Here is a 19,503-nt window from a genome sequence, read left to right as displayed (position 1 = left end):
TGGGGGCGTGTTGGGGGGATGGGCGGTAATTGGTGGGCTGCAATGGGGTAGTCCCACTTTTATGTTGTTGATTGTCCCGGTTTTTCGTTCTGGAAATCTGGCCACCCTACCTCAACTCACCAAAAGAAGATGCAACCCGCTCCCCCCCCCCGCATCCCCCCCTCGTGTTCGCACTGTTGAATATTGCATGGCCGAGCGCCTGGAGACCATGGAAATGGCAGCACACATCAAAATAACGTAACTGTGGCAGTAAGTAAATGGCAGTGTTTAGCAATCACTCGTTACAATGACACACATTTCCCAGGCCCCCCCTGCAGCCAGTGCCCAGAAGTTCGCTGTCCCTTTGACTCCTCTATTAGGCGTGCCTGTGTCACTTCTTGCTCCGATTCCCATGATCAGATGTCTCCATTGTGTGGGGGTGCAGGGCATTTCTTTGAGAGGCTGTGGTACCAGCAGGATGCCCGCGTGCTGTGTTGTCATTGCACAGTCCCAGGCTCTCTGGCCGTGCAGGGGTCACAAAGAGCCCGCGGCATTGTTCCCATTCTCTCGCCGCGTAGCCTCGCGCCATGGCAACCCGGTGCCATGCTGCCGACTGGAGGTGGGAAGGCGCGGGCGCCCCTACGCCCCCCTACGAGGGCACAGAGTTCTCCCTTGGATTGAGCCCTGCACAGAGAGCAGCGGATAGACACGGAGGAAGTTAGCCGAAGCCGAACAGTCACTCATTGTCTGCGGCAAAAGTCTTTTTTAGACATTGTTTTCGTTCTGCTCACAACTCTGCTTTGCAGGCTGCATGTTCTGGTTAATTCGGCGTTGACTTTATTGATGTGTTGTTAATGTCTATAAGTGATTAACACAGATAAAAGCATTGGCTCTGATTTCCATCAAAGTTATTGAAAACTATTTTATCCGCTCAGCGTAGCCCTCTGAGGAGCGGAGCAATAGTTGGACACATTATCAACGAATTGAAGGCATGTGCCCTGTCGGCTGTGTACACAGCTCACGGAAGTTAAACCAGTCTGTCAACCAAAGCTGCGAATGTGCCCTCCCAGCCAGAGCAGCAGAAAACGACTGGCGGAGCGTCACGGTGGCGCAGATTAATGGACGACGCGTCTCTCTCAGAGGCAGAAAGGACTGATGGAATGAGCAGAATGCTCTCTGCACAGCACGTGCAGTGCACAGCCCCTTGCTGGACCTTGCATATGGACTTCGCGGTTTGCTCTGGAAACGGAAGCCTCGGGGGCCATATTAAGTCAACTTTGGACCAGGTGGGGAAATGGGCAGGATTTTTCTCAAGGCCATACTATAGAAACACCTTTTGCCTCCTTACCCCCCTCTTCACTGCACATAGAACATCACCCCCTGCATCATTGCAAGTATTTTAAAAAAGACGTGTCCTAGACTGAAATTCCTCACCTGCTACAAGACTCCTGCTTCTATAAGTATTCAAAAAAAATGTGGCAACGGCCCGCTTATCCCACCTTCCCCTCAAATACAGAAAAAACACCCCCAGCCTGCAAACCGCTCCTCCACCAGCACAGTGCACACACCCCCCTTAATGATGAATAGTTTGGAGCAGCCACCAGGCCCAGGAACAGATTTTTCTGAAATCCGAGCTGCTGCCCACAGGGATTGGAGACATTCCGTGTTATCAGACCACCTTGTATGCTATCATTTTACAAATCATCGTTGTCAGCTGCTTGAGTCCTTTTTCTTCTGTTGAAGTTGATGAAGACTCCAACTCCCACAATGCAGTCGTTTGTTAATTAAATCATGCAACAGAAATTGTATCGAGGTGTCTGGTCATCCTAGACCCAAGCAAATGATTGAGCAATGACTTTGCTTGGACACTGTTAGTGTGCTGGGCGCCAGCTTTGTTTTTCGCCTCCTACTGAAATGCGTGGCTGTCATGCTACACACCAACAATATGCTAGCTGGATCCATCCACAAACAGGTGTGTTATGCCTGTGGCGCAGAGTGTGCCGTAGACAACTCACCCTCTGGGCACTGAGCTATGATGTCCTTGTCCATCACACGCTGCTCTTGGCGATGACGGGCATCTGACATTGTGTGGATTGTTGCCTGGCTGTATTGACAGCTTGCGTGCTACGTTTTAATGGAACTTGACAATGCCTCTCTGTCTGACAAGAGAACTTTCAGTAGACTTTAGTCATAAGTGCATTAAAATGTAAAACTCATATATAGCTTTTTTTAAAAGTACCATTTTTCCTTGTTGGACCTTGCATGCAAGGCCCATAGTTTGAGGTATTAACCTTACTTTGCTGCCCTCATTAGTTTGCTTGTGAAATTACACAGGGATTGAACCTCCAAGGGAAAAGCCCATGGCCTGATTCATGGAATTTCCTGCACGGTAAATAGGGACTTTGTGTGCCAAACCGCACACAAAATCCTGTTTGTCGATTCATGGAATCGACTGCACAGGACTTTTTCGTACTTTGCGGGGACTTTGTGCAGACTGGGCATGTCGATCGGCCTGTGCGAGATACCTTGCAGAGCTTGGCTGTGACCTGCGCAGAAGCCACAGTAAGGGTCGGAACCCGCAAAATGGGGACGAACGTGAGGAAATGTGGGCGCTACGAGGGACGGGCTGCAGGCAGTCCAATGCATGCAAACAAATGTGCAGAACGAAGAGTATTCATGGATCTGACCACACAAGCTCTCGTCGGGGAAAGGCCTAAGCAAAGGCCTCAATCTATCCTCCACCCAAAGGCAAGCGAACAGACACTTGCGCATAGGAATCACCCCTGCGCGGTGAGATCTCATGTTGGATGTAGGTCTGCATACACACAGAGTTCGGAACTAATGTAGGGGTGCGTGTACGCAGTGTAGTGGGATGCGTGAATGGTTTACGGGGGTTTGCACGCAGATTTTCTGGAGTTTTACCAGAGTTCCAGAGATGTGTACGCATGTTGTCGAGGTGCCTGTAATAGTTACGGGAACCCTCTGCAGTGTCCCAGAGGTGTACACCTGGTTAAGGCACTGAGGAGCACACAAAGCTAGGAGTATGTGGTTCTTTTGCTTTGCGTGTGGGCATGTCTGGGGCGTTCCGGCCACGACTTGAGTGTACGGTTACTTTGCACAAACAATGTTCCAGAATAACTTGTGCGTACAGGCTCGCGTAGAGGCGTTCTCTGCGCGGCCTTTGCGGGATCTCTGTGCACTTTTCCATGAATGAGGCCCTAAGGCTCTGGTTGATTGAGGGCAGACCTGCTGTGTTGGCTGTGCTATAGGGCAAATCCCAGAGCGCTGACCAAATGTGCTAGTGTGGGCCCGTTTTTTTGGGTCCAAAAACAGAGTGGTCCAGTTTGATGAGTTATCACGCTGTGCAGCTGTGCTGGCAGTTTTGATCGATGTTACCGACTAAATGTGCCTCAGAATGCTCCATTTGCAACAAATGTTAACATAACACAGCTCCCTTAAGTAGCACCCAAAGAGTTAATCCAGGAAAGTAAGGAATTGACATTTGCAATTGTGGGCCACGCTTTTAATTGGTACTCGGGCCTTTCCAGGTCCCACTGGAGCCTGGCTATTTGCCTAGCTAGACGGCTTCCGCAGTCTTGGGAGGAGGCGGTGTTATTTTAAGAAAACATGATTCCCCATTGTTCATTTGTTGCTTTAATCGTTTCCTTAAGTGAACACCCGGTCCCAAATTGAACTAGATATTCAGGGTGTTTAATCTTCTCTGCAGCTTCTCTGATCCCCAACACAAAAAATGTGCCAATTTACGAGGATTGTGTTTACTGAAAGTCGCGAACTTCAGTTCGCGTACCGTGTTTTCCGTTCGCTCCATAATGGAGGCCTCCAGCCAATAGGAGGGCGCTGCCAACAGCTAGCCGCAGCAGTCCTGAAAAACGTAAAGCAGGGTGCATTGTGTTAGTGCGAAAGCGGCCGTCAGCGTGTGAACAGAGAGCATTGGCTTCTGGAAACAATCTGGCAGGTGTCCATGGTTCCTCCGCTGGCTGTCAATCACTTCAACATGGCTGAAGGCAACGGCATAACTTAGAACAGTATTAACCCCTCGTTAACCCCGCACGGCCCTGTCTGATACATTCCAAATCTTTGGGGAGGTTTGAAACATGGTCTCGGGACTGAGCATTCCACGTGGTCGGGGAACGCGGCGGAATGTGCGTACATTCCTGCGAGCAAAGTATGGATGCCACCAGAAATATAGTGTCTGAATGAGTGTACGTTTCTTTTAAAGATGTCTTTTATTGTTATGTCTTTCTGTGCAGCACAGCTGTATTCCGTATGTGTCTGTGTGCTATATAAAAACGAGCACACACATTACAACGCTTCGCAAGCACCACACCAGGCATATGTGCCTCGGTTTTTCACAAGCTATCATTAAATATTCAGGACCAGCTGTTTTCTGTATATTCAGTAACATGTGAATTTGATGCGAAAATCTATTTTTTTCATCCCCTCCCTCCCCCAGTACAGAGTGTTATAGAATATGCCCCCGGGGGAGCGCCTTCTTCTCCCTTTCTGACTCCCCTTCCTCTCCTTTCTCCACACGCATGTTTATCACTCTCCCTCTCCTTCACAGCTGCCTTGATAACATGTGCTCCTCACTGCTATGTTTACTGATTGATGTTTTTCACTCCTTTTTAGGGACCACATTTACACTGTTGATATGGATGCATCGTTCGCCGAAGAAATGTATTTCAGCAAAGTAAGCAGCACGGGGCGGACTGTGAGTGGGGGGTGAGGGCGGGGGCACAGAGTGGCAATGTCGAAAAGCGCACCGCAGTGTCATGCCAGGGCCGGCCATGGGTTCACATCTCATCTCTGACCGGGACAATTGACTCTGAGGAGGACAAGATGGAAACTTGATATTTAGAAGAAGATATATGCCGGAAATAAGCTGGAATAAAAGTCTTTAATTGAAGGCCGCCAATATTGGCTAAGGAAGTTAATATGGAATATCCCCAAAAAACAAAGAGACATGGTTGGGTGTATTTGGTAGAACATTTCATTCACAGGTTGCACTTCTTGACTCTTAACAACACTGAAAGCAATAACCTGATGAAGTGCTGAAAGATCGAAACACGTGCTGGAAAGGAGAGGATATAAATAATAATAAAACACTATATTTTCACAATGTGCAAGAGAATCTGAAAAATCTATTTTACAATAGATGCATATCATCTGTCATTAGAATGGTGTTAAGGAAGCTACTATAGTGGAACCATTTTTAAAAATCACGCGTTATTCACTATTTTAATATTTAAAGTCAAAAGTAGGTGTGTCTCTGTCTTAGCTGATAATTACAACCCCCGGTAAGAGTTTAAGTTGCTCTGCACAGAAGGCAGTCACTCCCCTCTCCTAGTTAGAATAGTGCACTGCCTTTTAGACACCTTGTGAGTATATGATTGGTAGGCGATGCATGATTGGTACGTTAGTAGTTTTGGTTATTTCCAACCTCAATGTGTTCCATTTTGGACTGTCCACCAAATGGCTCCCATCCCACAGTGCTAAAAGGCAACTAGGCGATGGTGTGTACATTATGTGCATCAAGCAAAGCATGCCCGAGGTGCAGGCCTTTGCAGCTTTGCGGCGAGCACTAGCAGGTCTGCCGTAAGACTATCATTACTCAGAGCTGCCAGGAGCAGCCCATATGCCATGTCCCCAAATTAACTTGTCATTTTTGCAATAGGAGGTTATTAGTTTGAGGCCAAATCAAGCTGTTTATTTGCCAAGTAAAGAAAAGCTAGGGTGGGAGACAACATATTCAGAGCACTTTGAAGTCTGTTTAAAGGGAAATGTCAGTTCTCAAGCTGTGGGCAAATCTTTTACTGCAGAAGCTCAATTTGCCTGCAAACAGGTGAGGGCCTTGCAGCGTACTTCCCTGATCTGGCCACACACCCTGATGCACGGTCTTCAGCTTTACCTTTGCCGGGCTGATTACTGCACACAAAATACCCGGCATCGCTATATCGCTACTGCATGTGCAGCTGTATCTATCTGTCTGTCTGTCCATGCACCCAACATCGTAGACTTGCATTAATTCATAGCCGGTCAAGTAGCACGTCGCGTAGAGCGCTCGCTTTGACATCGGTGCAGAGCCTGCTAACGCAGGGTCGAATCCCGGCAGGGCCAAACTCAGCCTTTCGTCCTTCCGAGGTCGATAAATGAGCACCACACACACTAATGGCAATCAGCAGCGCTCAGATACCTGAGGGTTTGTAGCACTATATAAATGTGAAATTACCACAGAAAAGTACCATATGGCATGGCTGTGATATATTTTTGTATGAGACTTTTTCAGCCGAATAGTGATATATTTTTGGAGGAGTTCTGGCCTCATGACAATAAACCAGGAGGTGCTATTATTTTTCCATATTACTCTTAGCTGGTTATTCATTTCTTACATTACATTATGCTACACATGCAATCAAAAAATGCACATGTATTATTATTTAAAACCAGTAATTCATAACAATGGTGTCATTCACATGTATTGCCGGCAATCATTCACAGGGCTGGCACGGTTTTCAAGAATTATGGTTTTTGACATCACTGCTCTTGGTAAAAAAATAAAACAAGGTGTGTCTTACCTCATACACAGCAAGCTCTAAATACCTGATATAGTGTAGTGCTAGTACAGGCAGGGGCCGCAGCAGTGCGGGGGACAGTATAGAGCAGGGTTGTCCACCTCCATGCCACAAGGGCTGAGAATATGTCGGATGTGTGGGTATCCTTCATTAGTAGTCTCAGGAAAATTAATGAGGATTATCCAGTAATGTTTGTGGCCATGGAGGCCTGGAGTTGGACACTCTTGGTGTGGAGGGACCCCTAATTAATTCAGTACCAGAAGCTGACATTCAAAGTGAAGTGTTGCACCACCAGCGAGGAGCTAATTGATTTCTTTCTTAATCCAGAAATTGACGTGGAAGTCTAAACAGCTTGATGTCGACACGTGCAGAATGAAGGGGAAACATAAGGTAGGCCATCTTCCATCTTCATCCCGTTCACAGTTGGTGCTTTCCGTTAGTGTCTCGAGTTGTATACTAGGCCGAAGTCTGTGCTATGGATCATGCCACTTGCTTCTCTCCCAGCATTGTCTGCTCCACTACCTCTACTTCCATATCGAAAAAGCAGGAGGAGTTGGGGGGAGGGGGGCAGGGCGGGTTCCTCACACATACTCTGCATTTACAATAACACAGATCAGTACCAATTCATATGTCCGTGTTGGGTTGCGTGTGCATGTGTGTGTGTGGGTGGAGAGCTTTTGTCCGGGGACTTTTCAGTGTTTGAGTGCATGTATATGTGTACATGGGTGGCTGTCTGAGCACACACCTGCACTCTACAATCAACAAAGCAGTTCTGATGAGCCATGTAGGCCATGATTATGTCTGTGTGATGAGACCATTCATACAATATGAAGAAACACATCCGAGCGCCCCAACATCTGCAAAAGAAGCTTCCCCCAAAATCCCCCCAAATCTTTGTTTCATAAAATGTACAAAGCTTTCTGCAAGACCTGGTTCGTGTTCCTCTTCTGCAGATGTAAACTGTGAAGTTGCTGCTCATGGGCTCCAGGGTGGCATCTTTCACTGGGCCCCGATGCACAGCAATTTGTTTCTGAGACGACCCTATTCAAGCTACAGCAGTGTTTAAAAGCACAGGACAGCCATGCACTTTAAGATGGATGCCAGAGCGGCTTCTGCTGCGGAGCCTTGTGCTATGGAATGGAACGCTCCCCCTTCCCCTTTGCCGTTTCACAAACAAGAAAATATAAACACACACCCCCTTTCTTATTGTGAGTGAAGAGTGGCAACATAGCAAGTCCGTGTTTCCTGTCTGGCATTTTCCAATGGGTGATCAGCAGCACCCAGTGGAGTAAATTTGCTGAAAATGTTGGGGGGGACATGACATCTGAAGAAAAGGTGCCCAGTCAAATGAATGGGGACAAAATGGTGTTCCATGAAAGTTGGGGGGGACAAACACCCCTGCCCCCCCTAAAATAACGCCCATGGCAGCACTAGGATGACTTTCTGTTAACATGCTTAAAACATGTCTCCTTTTTACTTGTTTGACTTGCAGGATGAATGCCATAATTTCATCAAGGTGCTTCTTAAGCGAAATGACGATACACTTTTTGTCTGTGGAACGAATGCGTTCAACCCCTCCTGCCGGAACTATAAGGTAGGTTGCCTGTACTACTGTGCCTAAACTAGCCTTTCACGCAAGCCTTCTGCACTTCACTGCTGTGCCCGCCCAGTAACGCTTGCATGTGGCAAGTTGCCAGTTGACCCAGGGCAAGCGATCTGATTTCGGGTGGGTAGAAATGTTCCGTAAACTCAGCAAAATGCACGTTCCTTAAGATCTGAGGATGCACAAAAATGTTGCAAATCGCAGTTTCTCCCTTGTTTTCTTTCTCACTAATGAAAGGAGCAAAATCATGTTTTTCACAGATTTAATCCAACCAAAAATGTGATTAGCCGAATAATTATTTTGTAAACAGTGAAAATGTTTCAAAAAGTGACTCACAGACTCCCCCCTTCTTCCGATATGTGTGTCCCGTGGCTGAAGCAAGTGAACCCACACAGTTTTCTCCAAGCAAAAAAAGTTTCCGATTCTTGTTTTTGCCGGTAGCTGTCTCTGCTTGGCAGCGCCGCGTGGGATTGTTTTGTCGGAGTCATCTGCCCTTCATTAGTTGTTCTCAGACTCACTGATAACCTCTGATTTCCCTGAGCGTAAGCAAATTCACTTAGTCTTCTTAAAGCGGATTGGTGAAAATGCACAAAACAAAACGCCAAGACAACAAACGATCAGAAAAAGCTAATTGGGCAGTGACCTCTGCCCAGGCCCTGCTATCACTTCAGGAGCTTTCCATGGTTGTAGCGTGTGCAAGGTCTTGCTCTTGGTGTTCAACACCTACCGCCCCACCGCTGTTTTTTCGTGTCCTCCAATCCCCACCCGGCAGATCTTCAACAAGGTCTTGCACAGTAAGGCTTGGCTCATTTCCTGTACTCATCAGGGGATACCTAATACTAGACGGGGCCAAAGTTGGCATGTCTGGCTTGGTAACACGTTCCTCCCCTCGCTGCCTCCTTCATCTTCATTTCGCTCCCTCCATCTCTCACCAGCATACAGCTGGGTTTCCTGTTTCACGCTGGCAACTCCAGCATGCCTTGTCGTTGCCTGGGTCGTCTGTACGATTAATGTCCCAAATAGATTCCCGGGAGTCTGTGCCCTGCCCACGGATGTAGTTTCTTCTTGGCAGGGATGATGTGCAGGACAGTGATGGCTCTGTCTGGCCTCTCGGCTTCTGTGATGTACGGGCTGCGAATAGTCCAGCATCTGTTCTCCATTCAAGTGTGAATGGTGACGGAGTCTTGCAGAGTCCTGGAGAAGGTTGCAGGGACACCTGCGCATGTTCGGGGGTGCTGTGTCCCTGTCTTCACTGATGTTCTTACAATGCACTAGCCCTGTCTTTGTGTGTCTCTTGGATGCACTGCAGTGGCAGTGCAGATGAGCATGGCATGCAGTGGTCCATGCATGCATGCGGAGAGGCTCCTGGAAGCTTGTTCACAACCCCCCATAGCTACTTTAATGTCCTCCCATTCAGGCAAAGTGTGGAATTGTTCCCCTCCTGGAATCCTCCTCTGGGAGAGGCATGCCAGGGAGTAAACGATGAGCAATCATCTGCTAAGTCCCGGCCATCTCGTTACTTAGGGGTTAAACGGTGGATTAATGGTAGCCGACACTGGTGAGATGTATTGCTGCCCCTGCTGCCGAGGCCTTGTGTTTGACTGACGCACTGTCTGTTAGGAGAGAGGCATTACCCCTGCAATGTTCTAGTCTATGATATGTATATGAAGAACCTTTGGCTTGCGTTGTGCTACAACCACTCAGCATGGTTTAGCAGCAGCCGGCGGTGAAGTCATACTCCAGAAGACGGGACGAGTGAGTTGGAAACCAAAAAGACACAGATGGAACAGCTCTGAACTGATTCATGCTTTCTAGCAAAGAGCTTTTTTGTGTGACCAAAGACCACATGTATAGTGAGCATAGTGCAATATGGCCTCAATAACCAGAGCGACACCCTCCAGTGTGCAGACACACAGTACACTGCCTCGGGCTCCGAAGAAAGGAAGCTCTGTAAGTTGCTGCTTCCCTGCTTGCTCCTGTGTTAATGATAACACCTGACTCCTGGCTAGCACCAAAGACCATATCATCTGTCACTGCTCAACAGAGGCTCGATTTCTAATGGAATATCAATCCTTGCTAAATCGCTTTCCTGTAATCGATTCCCGATCCCTGGCGTGATCACGATGGCTTCTACTCTGGGGTCTGTTGTCACCTGCTTGTGCTATTAACTTGCATCGAGCTATTTGAGAGGGGGCCTCGCAATGGAAAAGAGAATGATGCTGCAGATATGCTGACTGTGTCCCGGCTTGTTCTCTTGTTCTCTTTCAGATGGACACCCTGGAGTTTCTGGACGAAGAGATCAGTGGCATGGCGCGGTGCCCATACGACGCAAAGCACGCCAACGTTGCACTCTTCGCAGGTAAGGAAAAGCAGCAACAATAAGGTACAAACACCCCGTGCCTTTCCTGTTGCGTGTCTAGGTACTTTTCTGTGTTTTGACCCTTAACATTAAACTTTGCAACATCTTCACCCAATTTCTACGTTTGTACTGAAATTCTAATATGGCCACATATTAACAATGCACCAGCATGCCTCCCGCAATGCCTGTGAGTGGTGAACGGGTGGGGTATTCCATTTCTCAGGATGAATAAAAAATCCTTAGGGCTTAGGTCAGGATGTGGTAGTGAAGAGAAATACTGTAGTCTATCATCTGCACGCAAGTTATCTCATTTTAGCCTACAACGCCATAAACAGCAGCCCCCATAGAAGAGAGCACAGCGAAATCATAGTGTAAGTGTGGCGCACGCGCTTGTGCTGAAACGCTGCTTTGAGCCGGTGGTATAATGAGGATTCCTGGTTTTCTTTTGATGCTTAGTTTGCGTATGCAAACACAAAACCAGAAATTATGGCTGGTGGACATGGAATTGGTGCCAATTAGGCAGATTTGATGCTTATTTGTCAAAGATTGTTTTAAAGCCTGTACTCATTGAAAGGGAGGATGTAGGGGGTTGTGAATGACCTTATGTAATGCTTATGAAAGGTTAAAACGCTTTTTGAAGTGGCTGTGGCCCCCCCATTTGTGAGTGTGCTGTACTGGAAAGGGTTGTGTGGGGTGCGGATCTCGCAGCTTTGAGATCATGTTATGTTTCGTGGTGAGTGAAGAAAGATGATCTGTGACATCCTTTTAAGCCTGCATAGCCAAGCTTCGGCACAGAGGCCCTGTGCAGCTGTACTTGATCCGCTCAACAGCCATGTGTGAACACGAGCTGTGCCTCAGCCGCGCGGAGTCTGGCAGGTGAGGCCAGCTGGCGCGCCCTTTGAGATCTTGTTCAAGATGAAGTAAGCCTGCCGCAGGTCAAGTATTAGTTATGGACCGAAGCTCTCAAAAAGGCGGGAACTTTGGTCACAAAGGAAACCTAACCTGAAGACTTTGTAGGTCTGAAGTCTTACTCGGTGGCCATTATGCCAGTTTTAAATTGAGGGACACATATTTATGCTTCTACTAAAAGCTGCCTACGTCAGTTTCCCACGTTGTTAAGACATTCATGAAACCCATTATGGCGCAACCCATAACCTCTCATCAATAAGTAAGCCCCAAAGTTTCTGGGGTGCATACACAGCCCTCCCGTTTACCCACTCTAGGCCTCTGGATCATTTGCTGTGGAGTGAGGATCCTGGGTTCTGCTTCACGTGGTACTATCCTCACCACTAGTGCATCGGAGAAGCCCTGCTTCTCTTTTCTTCAGCTTTTTTTATTAACTGTTTTGCAACGTAAGCAGTTTCATAATCAATTCATTTAGAACTTCAAGGAGAATATGGCTTTTGGGGGCCATTTCACCACTTTTGAAACGACCACATCCTATAAGAGAAGAGGTTGACTACACTTATAACAATCATAGAAGATTATTTAATTAGTGTGTTCTCAGGGGATGCTCCTGGCCGGAGAAATTGATCACTGTCATTCCCCGTCATCGCTTCCATTTCCGGCCCAGAAGTCTACCTTGTGAATGAAGGCACTGACAACATGCCCATATGTGGCATATCATAGTGGCTCCGTTGCATGCCCAGGCAAGCGCATTGGCACCACCCATTGGACTGATATAACTCTTGCTTCAGAACCTGGCTCATGTGGGCATACGTCTTCTCTCTCTCTACTCCAGGGTCTCGAGTTCATAAGTGCCAGGCAGAAGGTTAATTTCACAATCGTAGTCTCTTCTGGAAATCCTAATGCATAGCTGGTGTATCCCGAATGTCCTAAACAGTTTCCTTTTCTTTTTCTTCTTAAGAAATGTCAGAAGGGGAAATGCAATGCCATTGTCAGCGCCCCTTATTCTGGAGGCTCACCTTTTTGCTGGAAGTATTAAGGAGGGCCCTGCACATACCCTACTGGGTTTTGCTCTCATTTCCTCGAGACACCTAAGCCTGCAATGAAAATAAAATGGAGCCCCTTCTTCCAATGTTTAGCTCATGGATGACTGGGAAAGATTGAGGAATATGGAACATTCTGAGTGACATCATGTGAGAGGCTAGCTGCTCTGATATTCTGCGCAGGTTCCGACCTCTGTTACGTCCATTACCAGCCAAGTGTCTCCTCATCTCAACTTCTAGACAGATCTGCCAAGACGTTCCTGAATCAAAGACCTTTTTCCATCTTGTATTCAAGGTCCCACAGTTGTCCTCCCTTCCAACCCTACCCTGAGCCTTCCTCGCAGATCAAGGGTCTGCTTAGCTAACGCTCACTGTGTGCAGACCCTACCACAGAAGTCGATGAGCTCCCCTGGAAGTGAACGTCTCTTCTGTACAGACACTGCCTCAGAGTCCATCGCGAGCAGAACATTACTCTTGGGGCAGGGTAGACGGGCATGGATCTTTCATTAGAAGTTCTCTTGATCTTGGGTTTGTGCTCTGCTCCTGCTGAATTCTCTAGCAAAATCATTGTAGATAGCACAGACTGCTAGAGATCTTCAACTCCGCTAACCATTGGGATATAGCGAAGAGAAACCCTCAACCCCTGCTGGCACCTGTTGCAGGTTTTCTTTATTGGATAAAAGCCCAAAGTGCAAAGGTTTGTTGCCTGCCACATGGAGGTGCCACATTAGAACGCAATTACTGAGCCATCTCTGGACCCATACCACTTGAAGCTGATTCACTACAAATAAGTGGTACTCCCACAAAGACACACTGGGGACAGTGGCACACAAGCAGGGGCTCAGCAGTTCCATGCCTTTGCTTTAGCCATTCTATGGTCTTTCTTATTGTTGAGATTGTCCCAGTAAGCTGTTTATCTGTGTACGCCCCTGAGCTAACCAAGTGACTCCCATGATTAAATTGCTCTTTTTTCAGTTTGCCATTAACGTCTATAAAAGGGCCATTGCCTTTGACAAGTTGTAGGCCACTGCGTGCTTTTGTGCATCGCTATTTAAAAAACGGTATTATCCACTACAAAAATGTATGCAAAAACATAGAGCAGGCGTACATGGGAAACACTATTGGAAATTCTGTAGTAAAACAAGTCCAAAAAGCAGGCCAAAAACACATGAATGCATCTCAGCTGCCTCACACATGCAGTGGGGAGCTTCTCCCATGAGCACTTAGGGGGCCCCCCTACTACACCCCTGATTGTGTTCGGAGTTATCGCTATAGACTCTCTCTTATGTTCTATTGCTCAACGCACACACTTGCGTTGCTTTTGCAACCCAGTTGATGAAGTTGCTCAGTGCTTATATTGCCCGTGGACGTGCCTCTCATCCCTGCAGTTTTCAGTGATGGGTCAGTTATCATTTGCACATTATCTGGTACCTTAGACACAAGCGAGTGGAACCCTGTAAATCTCCATCCCCACACCTAGAGCGGTTGATTGTTGTTACATCTCATTTAGCCAGAACGTCAACCAGGGTTGCTTATCTCTTCTAGCAAGGGCAAACATCCTGTGTTCCTGTACTTTTCTCAACAGTGTTACTTAAGTCATATGTTTGTTTCCAGATGCAAAGCCTCCACTTTTGCTGCCTTTTCTGTTTTCATTAGCCAGAACGTCAACCAGGGTTGCTTATCTCTTCTAGCAAGGGCAAACATCCTGTGTTCCTGTACTTTTCTCAACAGTGTTACTTAAGTCATATGTTTGTTTCCAGATGCAAAGCCTCCACTTTTGCTGCCTTTTCTGTTTTCTTCAGTTTGGTTGAGTGATTTTTCCAGGGCAGCCTACAATGCCTTACAGAAGCAGAGATGACTTATTGTGCTGTTAGTAGAGAAGATGACAAGATCTTGCCCCTCTTTTTTCTTACTGCAAAAAAGTTATTGTGCTTGCATTTTTTGATGCTCCGGCAATGGCTTGTCAAGCAGATGGTCCATCTTTGACGCTGCGTGTTTGGCCACGTGCCCCATGGGGGATGGTGTGCCCTCTCATATTCATTGGATTGCCGTTCAAATCAGTTTCAATCTGCCGCCTCCTCTGTTTCTAGATTTAGATGTCCGGCATCCTCAACAAAGCTTGGTTGTGGACTTGAAGCACTGGGAAGGTTTGTGGAGGCCTATCTTTTTGGCAAGGTTGAGTGAAGCAAGTCCATAATAAGCTTAAACCCAAGGCAGAGCACCTCGAAAGACTTTGTAAAGTGATCTAAAAGCCGTTGCTCGAAGCCGGTGGTGCTGCTGCCTGAGGGCAGAGACTGGTTCTCCTTTATCTTTACAAAAGGTAGGGTGCACAACTGTGTTTTGGACTCCTTGCAGCTTTTGGAGTTGGTAGGGTGGTGGGCCTGTGTGCAAGCCATTGGCATAGTCCAGCTTAAAATTGACCACGGCTCCCATGACTCTTGCATGATGTTCCTTTGGGAGGAAAAGGTGGGTACGGTGTAGTAGTCGTGAGAGCCTTTTAAGTGATGTTTCCACAGTAGTTTTTTTTTTAGGCTTGGGTGTCCACATAAGGAACATGGAAATAGCCTGTGGCTTCTCTTTGCCCAATCTGAATTGTGTTGGTTTCGATTTTCTCAGCTCCCATCCAAAGGTCAGAGTTTTTGTTTTGGGGCGGTGCATGCTCCACTTACTCTTTGAGCATTGCAGATGCACCGTGTTTAGTGGTGGTTCCAGGGCATTTGAAGAGCACACTGCACTATTCTCATAAAATGGTGACCAAGATGCAATAGGCAAAGGCATACCTTTTATAGGTGTGGAAATGATGGCAAAGAACAGTAATAACAAGATACCCACCCCAAGTCCTCTGCCAGCACTGTGCAGCCCCGCTTGAAAGAAGTGCCATATTATCCATTAGGCCATGTAGGCACCGGCCTATGGGCCCACTGCTTTTAGGGGCCCCACAACCATGATTAAAAATAAAGCGGTACAGAAAATGTTAAATGTATTGGGAGATAATTTGCATCAGGGAAGCGGGGTGTTAAATTTCAAACGCCTAGGGGCCTCCACAGAGTTTAATCCGGCTCTGCTTGTAAGCCCCTGGGTGTGTCCCCTATGTGCAGCACTGCATAGCTTGCCAACGGGTAGTGTTCTGTTTAGGTCCCAGGCATACATACATGCCTACAAGATAGTTTAGTGTGTTCATTAGTAACTTCATGTGTGCAGTAGCAGCAGCGCTGACTCAGCCCTTTAATAATTGCCCCTAATATTACAGTGTTTAGCAGCCGTAGAAATCCAGCATAAAATGCTTCACAAAAATGTGGAACAATACAACTGTATTTATGTGGATGTTTTTACAAGCTGCGGTTTTATTTTGTTTTTTTAGACTATTTAGAATCCCAGAATCACATTTCAGTGTGGGGAGTATTTCTGGATTTCTGTAGAGGTGCTACAGCTTTGCCATTTGATGCAATAAGAAGCAATATCGGTGTGATCACAGAAAGGCAATTGTGCCCTATGCATCGTCTGGCTGGAAAGAGGGGACTGGAGTTGGGGTGAGAAAAGTAGGACCTTCTAGACGGAAAACATAGCCCAAAATGACAGATTGTCGGCTATATCGCTTACTCCCTGGTGCCAGGTTACAAAAGCTTTGCGCCAGTCCAAGTGCAAAGATGCACTGTGTTAAATCTAGGGAAAACTGTGCCCTAGTGCAAAAACATTGAGCCATTTTTGAAATGCCATTTTTCAGAGTATAAGCACTAGGGCAAAAAATTGCCCTACTGCACAAAACATGCACTTTCAATGCATTTTATCACCAGAGAAAATTTTGCCCTAGTGCTAATACGGTGCAGATTTGCACTTGCTCCAATGCAAAGTGTCTGTAATCTGGCCCCAGGAATAATGCATGGCATTCAGTCCTGATGCATGGTGCTGAAGATGCTGCCTTACATGGCACAGCTCTCAGCAAGCCAATGCTAATATCATTAGCAGTCCCCTTTGTGAAAGGAAGGGCCTTTGAGGTGCACTGACATCCATCTGACCATCCAGATTGCCACTTGACGAGTCTCTGTAATATTGAAATAGTTCTACACTGGAGGTGGGAATGTGGTAACTGGGCATGTGTGTGTTTTGCGGTGCCCCATCATGGAGCAAGCTCTATGCTGATGAAGGATGGGAAGTGAAAAAGGACCGGGAGTTCAAATCAGGAGTTTGCGTGTTGAAATCTTGTAGCATCGTAGACTGCTGGCGTGATTTTGGACAAAGTTTGCTATCTTTCATAGCAAAATTAGGTTGCCTGTTTTTGGCCGTAAGATAAGAGACATGCCCCTGCTGGTAGAAAGAGTGAAGCATGTGCATTGATTGGTCCGGGGCAGTAGTACTGCACTAAAGATTCCAGTTGCTCAGAATATTTGGAAAATGCCCAAAATCCTCTTGAGGGAACATAGTCTCATCGAATTATTGGCCTCATTGCGAGTTTGGCGAACCAACCAGTGGTAAATCTTCCATACTCATTTATAGTTACTGCCATAATACCGCCTGTCACCTGGAGGTAAATCCTCCAGATTCCGAGGTGGTGTTGTTCCCCATTTTGGAGTCTGGTAAGACCCAGGGGAGTTAGATGAATTACTTCAGCCACATCCAATTCCTCAATTTTTGTGGGAATTAAGGGTGAGGAAATACCCCCAGCCAAGTTGTGGAGGTTTTTGGTTTTTCCTCCACTCTACCTACAAAATCAGGATTTGATGAAGCGGTAATAATAGCAGCAATTCCTTTTTGGACACTTTTTTTCCCACACCGCCAAACACGTAATGAGGCCCAATACCAAACTGGAGGTGATGAAAAATGATCTTGGCTTTACTGCCTTAAGAAGTCCCCTGATCTTGCAGAGCTCTGCGCTTGTATGTGGTGGGGATGCCGCCTTGTGATGTGAAGTCCACTTGCAGTCCTGTTAATCCCCGGATTTAGAATCGTTGCTAAGCCCTCTACATAGGTAGCACGCACTCATTCACTTTTGGCTGGCCCAAAATCTTCTGGAAGATTATCCCTACGACACAGCTGCTCACCAAAAATATAATTCTCTGTAATTTCAAGGAAGCCTTTCCTTCGCCTTCAGTCGCAGAGTGTCCAGAATCCATGTGCGTTATTTGTGTGACGTGCCTCTCATGTGGGAAACTAACCGCACTCTTCCCTTTCCTCCTCGACTGCTCTCTGCCTGCTCTTCCAAGATGGGAAACTCTACTCTGCCACCGTCACCGACTTCCTCGCCATTGACGCCGTGATTTACCGCAGTCTCGGAGACTTCCCAACCCTGCGCACCGTCAAGTATGACTCAAAATGGCTGAAAGGTGAGTAAACAGGCAGGCAGCAGGACAGGAGAAGGGAGCCTCGTGTTTTATGGGTGTCCCTGAGCCTCGACTGGCCCACTGTATGCTTTCTGTCAAACCCGAGAAATAATGTTGCTTCTTTAACGCTCTGGGGCGATGTATGTGCCTTCTTTCTCCTGAGTTTCTAGACAGTGCAGGGAATTTAGCGCACTGCCAGCAGTACACTCTGTGCCTCGTGTGCACCGCTGCTGGCCAGAGCTTTAGGCAAAGGGACACAATGCAAATGTGAACTAGTCTTGCATGTTTCTGCTGTGGTTTCCTGTGCCAAGCCCAACTTTGCCCAGGGTACGTTCACTGACACTGATAGCCCCGGTTCCCTGAACCCTCCATGGGCTCCTGAGCACAGACCAGGGTGGAGATGCACAGGCTCGAGGAGGGGTTTCCAGAAGGTAAACCACAGCTGATTGCTAGCACTCATGAGGCGGCATGTGCATGCGTTTGCAGGGTTCACCAAAGGACTTTGGTTTTATTTAGTTGCCTTCAGGACTGAAATCTCTGATTAATCACTGTAACTACGAACCACAGACTAAGTAAACTTTGTTGTAACAGCGCCACGATGCGCCAGGGCACCTTTGTGCACTTTATAAATGTAAAAAAATAAATGTAATTAATTGATTAATGCCTCTATAAGGGTCAATGGCAGCCTGGCCTTTAGCTGTGTTGGTGGAGGTCGATAGACATGGAAGTAGAACGAGTCCAATGTAAGGCTTACCTAGCGTGGCCCTGATCCTGCCCCAACTCTAGCAGCCTATTTCAGGCACACCACGTGTGCGTGGGGAATGCAGGCTCGAACTCCCGTGTGCCTTATTTAACCAGACTGCCTCGCCTGCTCTTATGCCATTTACCAGTAGACCACCTTCGGCAAATCCCTCACAAAATAACTTAGTTGTATCCTTGTGTAAGTCATAATACTTGGTTTTTAAAGTGAAATGCCTTTCTATATAAAAATGACCTTCCAAAAAGCACCTTCTTTTAATTAGGGGTTTTATCCCGTTTCTAGATGGGGCTGGGGGGCTGAGAGGGGATGTCTCCTCCCTCACTTACTTGGAAGAGCACAGAAGGGTTAAATGTGTACTCTAATGCCCAGCATTAGAGATAGTGCCTGTGGGCATGTGATGGATGCCGCGTCATCTCTTCCATGTACAGTACCACACCAATCACCCGTGACTATATAAAATCAGCATGCCCGCGTCCAGTGCGATGAATTTTAAATCTGATTCTTGATCTGTCATGTTTGAAATTCCTATTTATTTATTTGTCGCTATAATGGGCGTGGCTGTAGAGTGTTGGGACTAGGGAAAAGTGGGCTCTAGAATAGAACACTCCTGTGCTGAGCTCTATTTGTTTTCTGGTTATCACTAATTATTCCGTGCCAGGTCACAGGTGTGGAAAGGTGAACCCAACACTTTTCATAATTAGAAAGTAGAAATTCCTGGTTACCTTGCTGAGATTGGATTTCTTAGAGTTTTGTCATTACAAGAATTTACACACTAGATGCAGTGTCTGAGATAGTGTTTTTTATTATACAAAGGGTAGACAGATAGTGTAGAAAGTGGTCAGCCAACACGTGTTTCGAACCCTAGCGCATATAGCGTGTACATAATGACAAAACTCTATGAAATCAAATCGCAGCAAGCTAAGCAGGAATTTCTACTTTATG

The 19,503-nt window shown here is 46.9% G+C and overlaps 1 protein-coding gene across 12 annotated transcripts in view; it reads left to right on the top strand.

Moving 5' to 3' along the window:
• Positions 1-19,503, top strand: part of SEMA6A (semaphorin 6A) — a 350,792-nt gene that overhangs the window by 129,776 nt on the left and 201,513 nt on the right. For all 12 annotated transcript variants that reach the window (XM_069625555.1, XM_069625554.1, XM_069625557.1 and 9 more), the window contains exons 4-8: positions 4,630-4,690; positions 6,900-6,962; positions 8,065-8,166; positions 10,444-10,534; positions 17,685-17,804. In XM_069625555.1, the coding sequence (XP_069481656.1) occupies positions 4,630-4,690; positions 6,900-6,962; positions 8,065-8,166; positions 10,444-10,534; positions 17,685-17,804 (437 nt within the window). The remainder of the gene's footprint in view (positions 1-4,629; positions 4,691-6,899; positions 6,963-8,064; positions 8,167-10,443; positions 10,535-17,684; positions 17,805-19,503) is intronic.

This window comes from Ambystoma mexicanum, chromosome 6p, assembly GCF_040938575.1.
Source record: "Ambystoma mexicanum isolate Mex_15411 chromosome 6p, UKY_AmexF1_1, whole genome shotgun sequence".
Classification (NCBI taxonomy): Eukaryota; Metazoa; Chordata; class Amphibia; order Caudata; family Ambystomatidae; genus Ambystoma; species Ambystoma mexicanum.
Note: the sequence above shows the minus strand (reverse complement) of the source record. Positions and strands in the feature narration are given on the sequence as shown.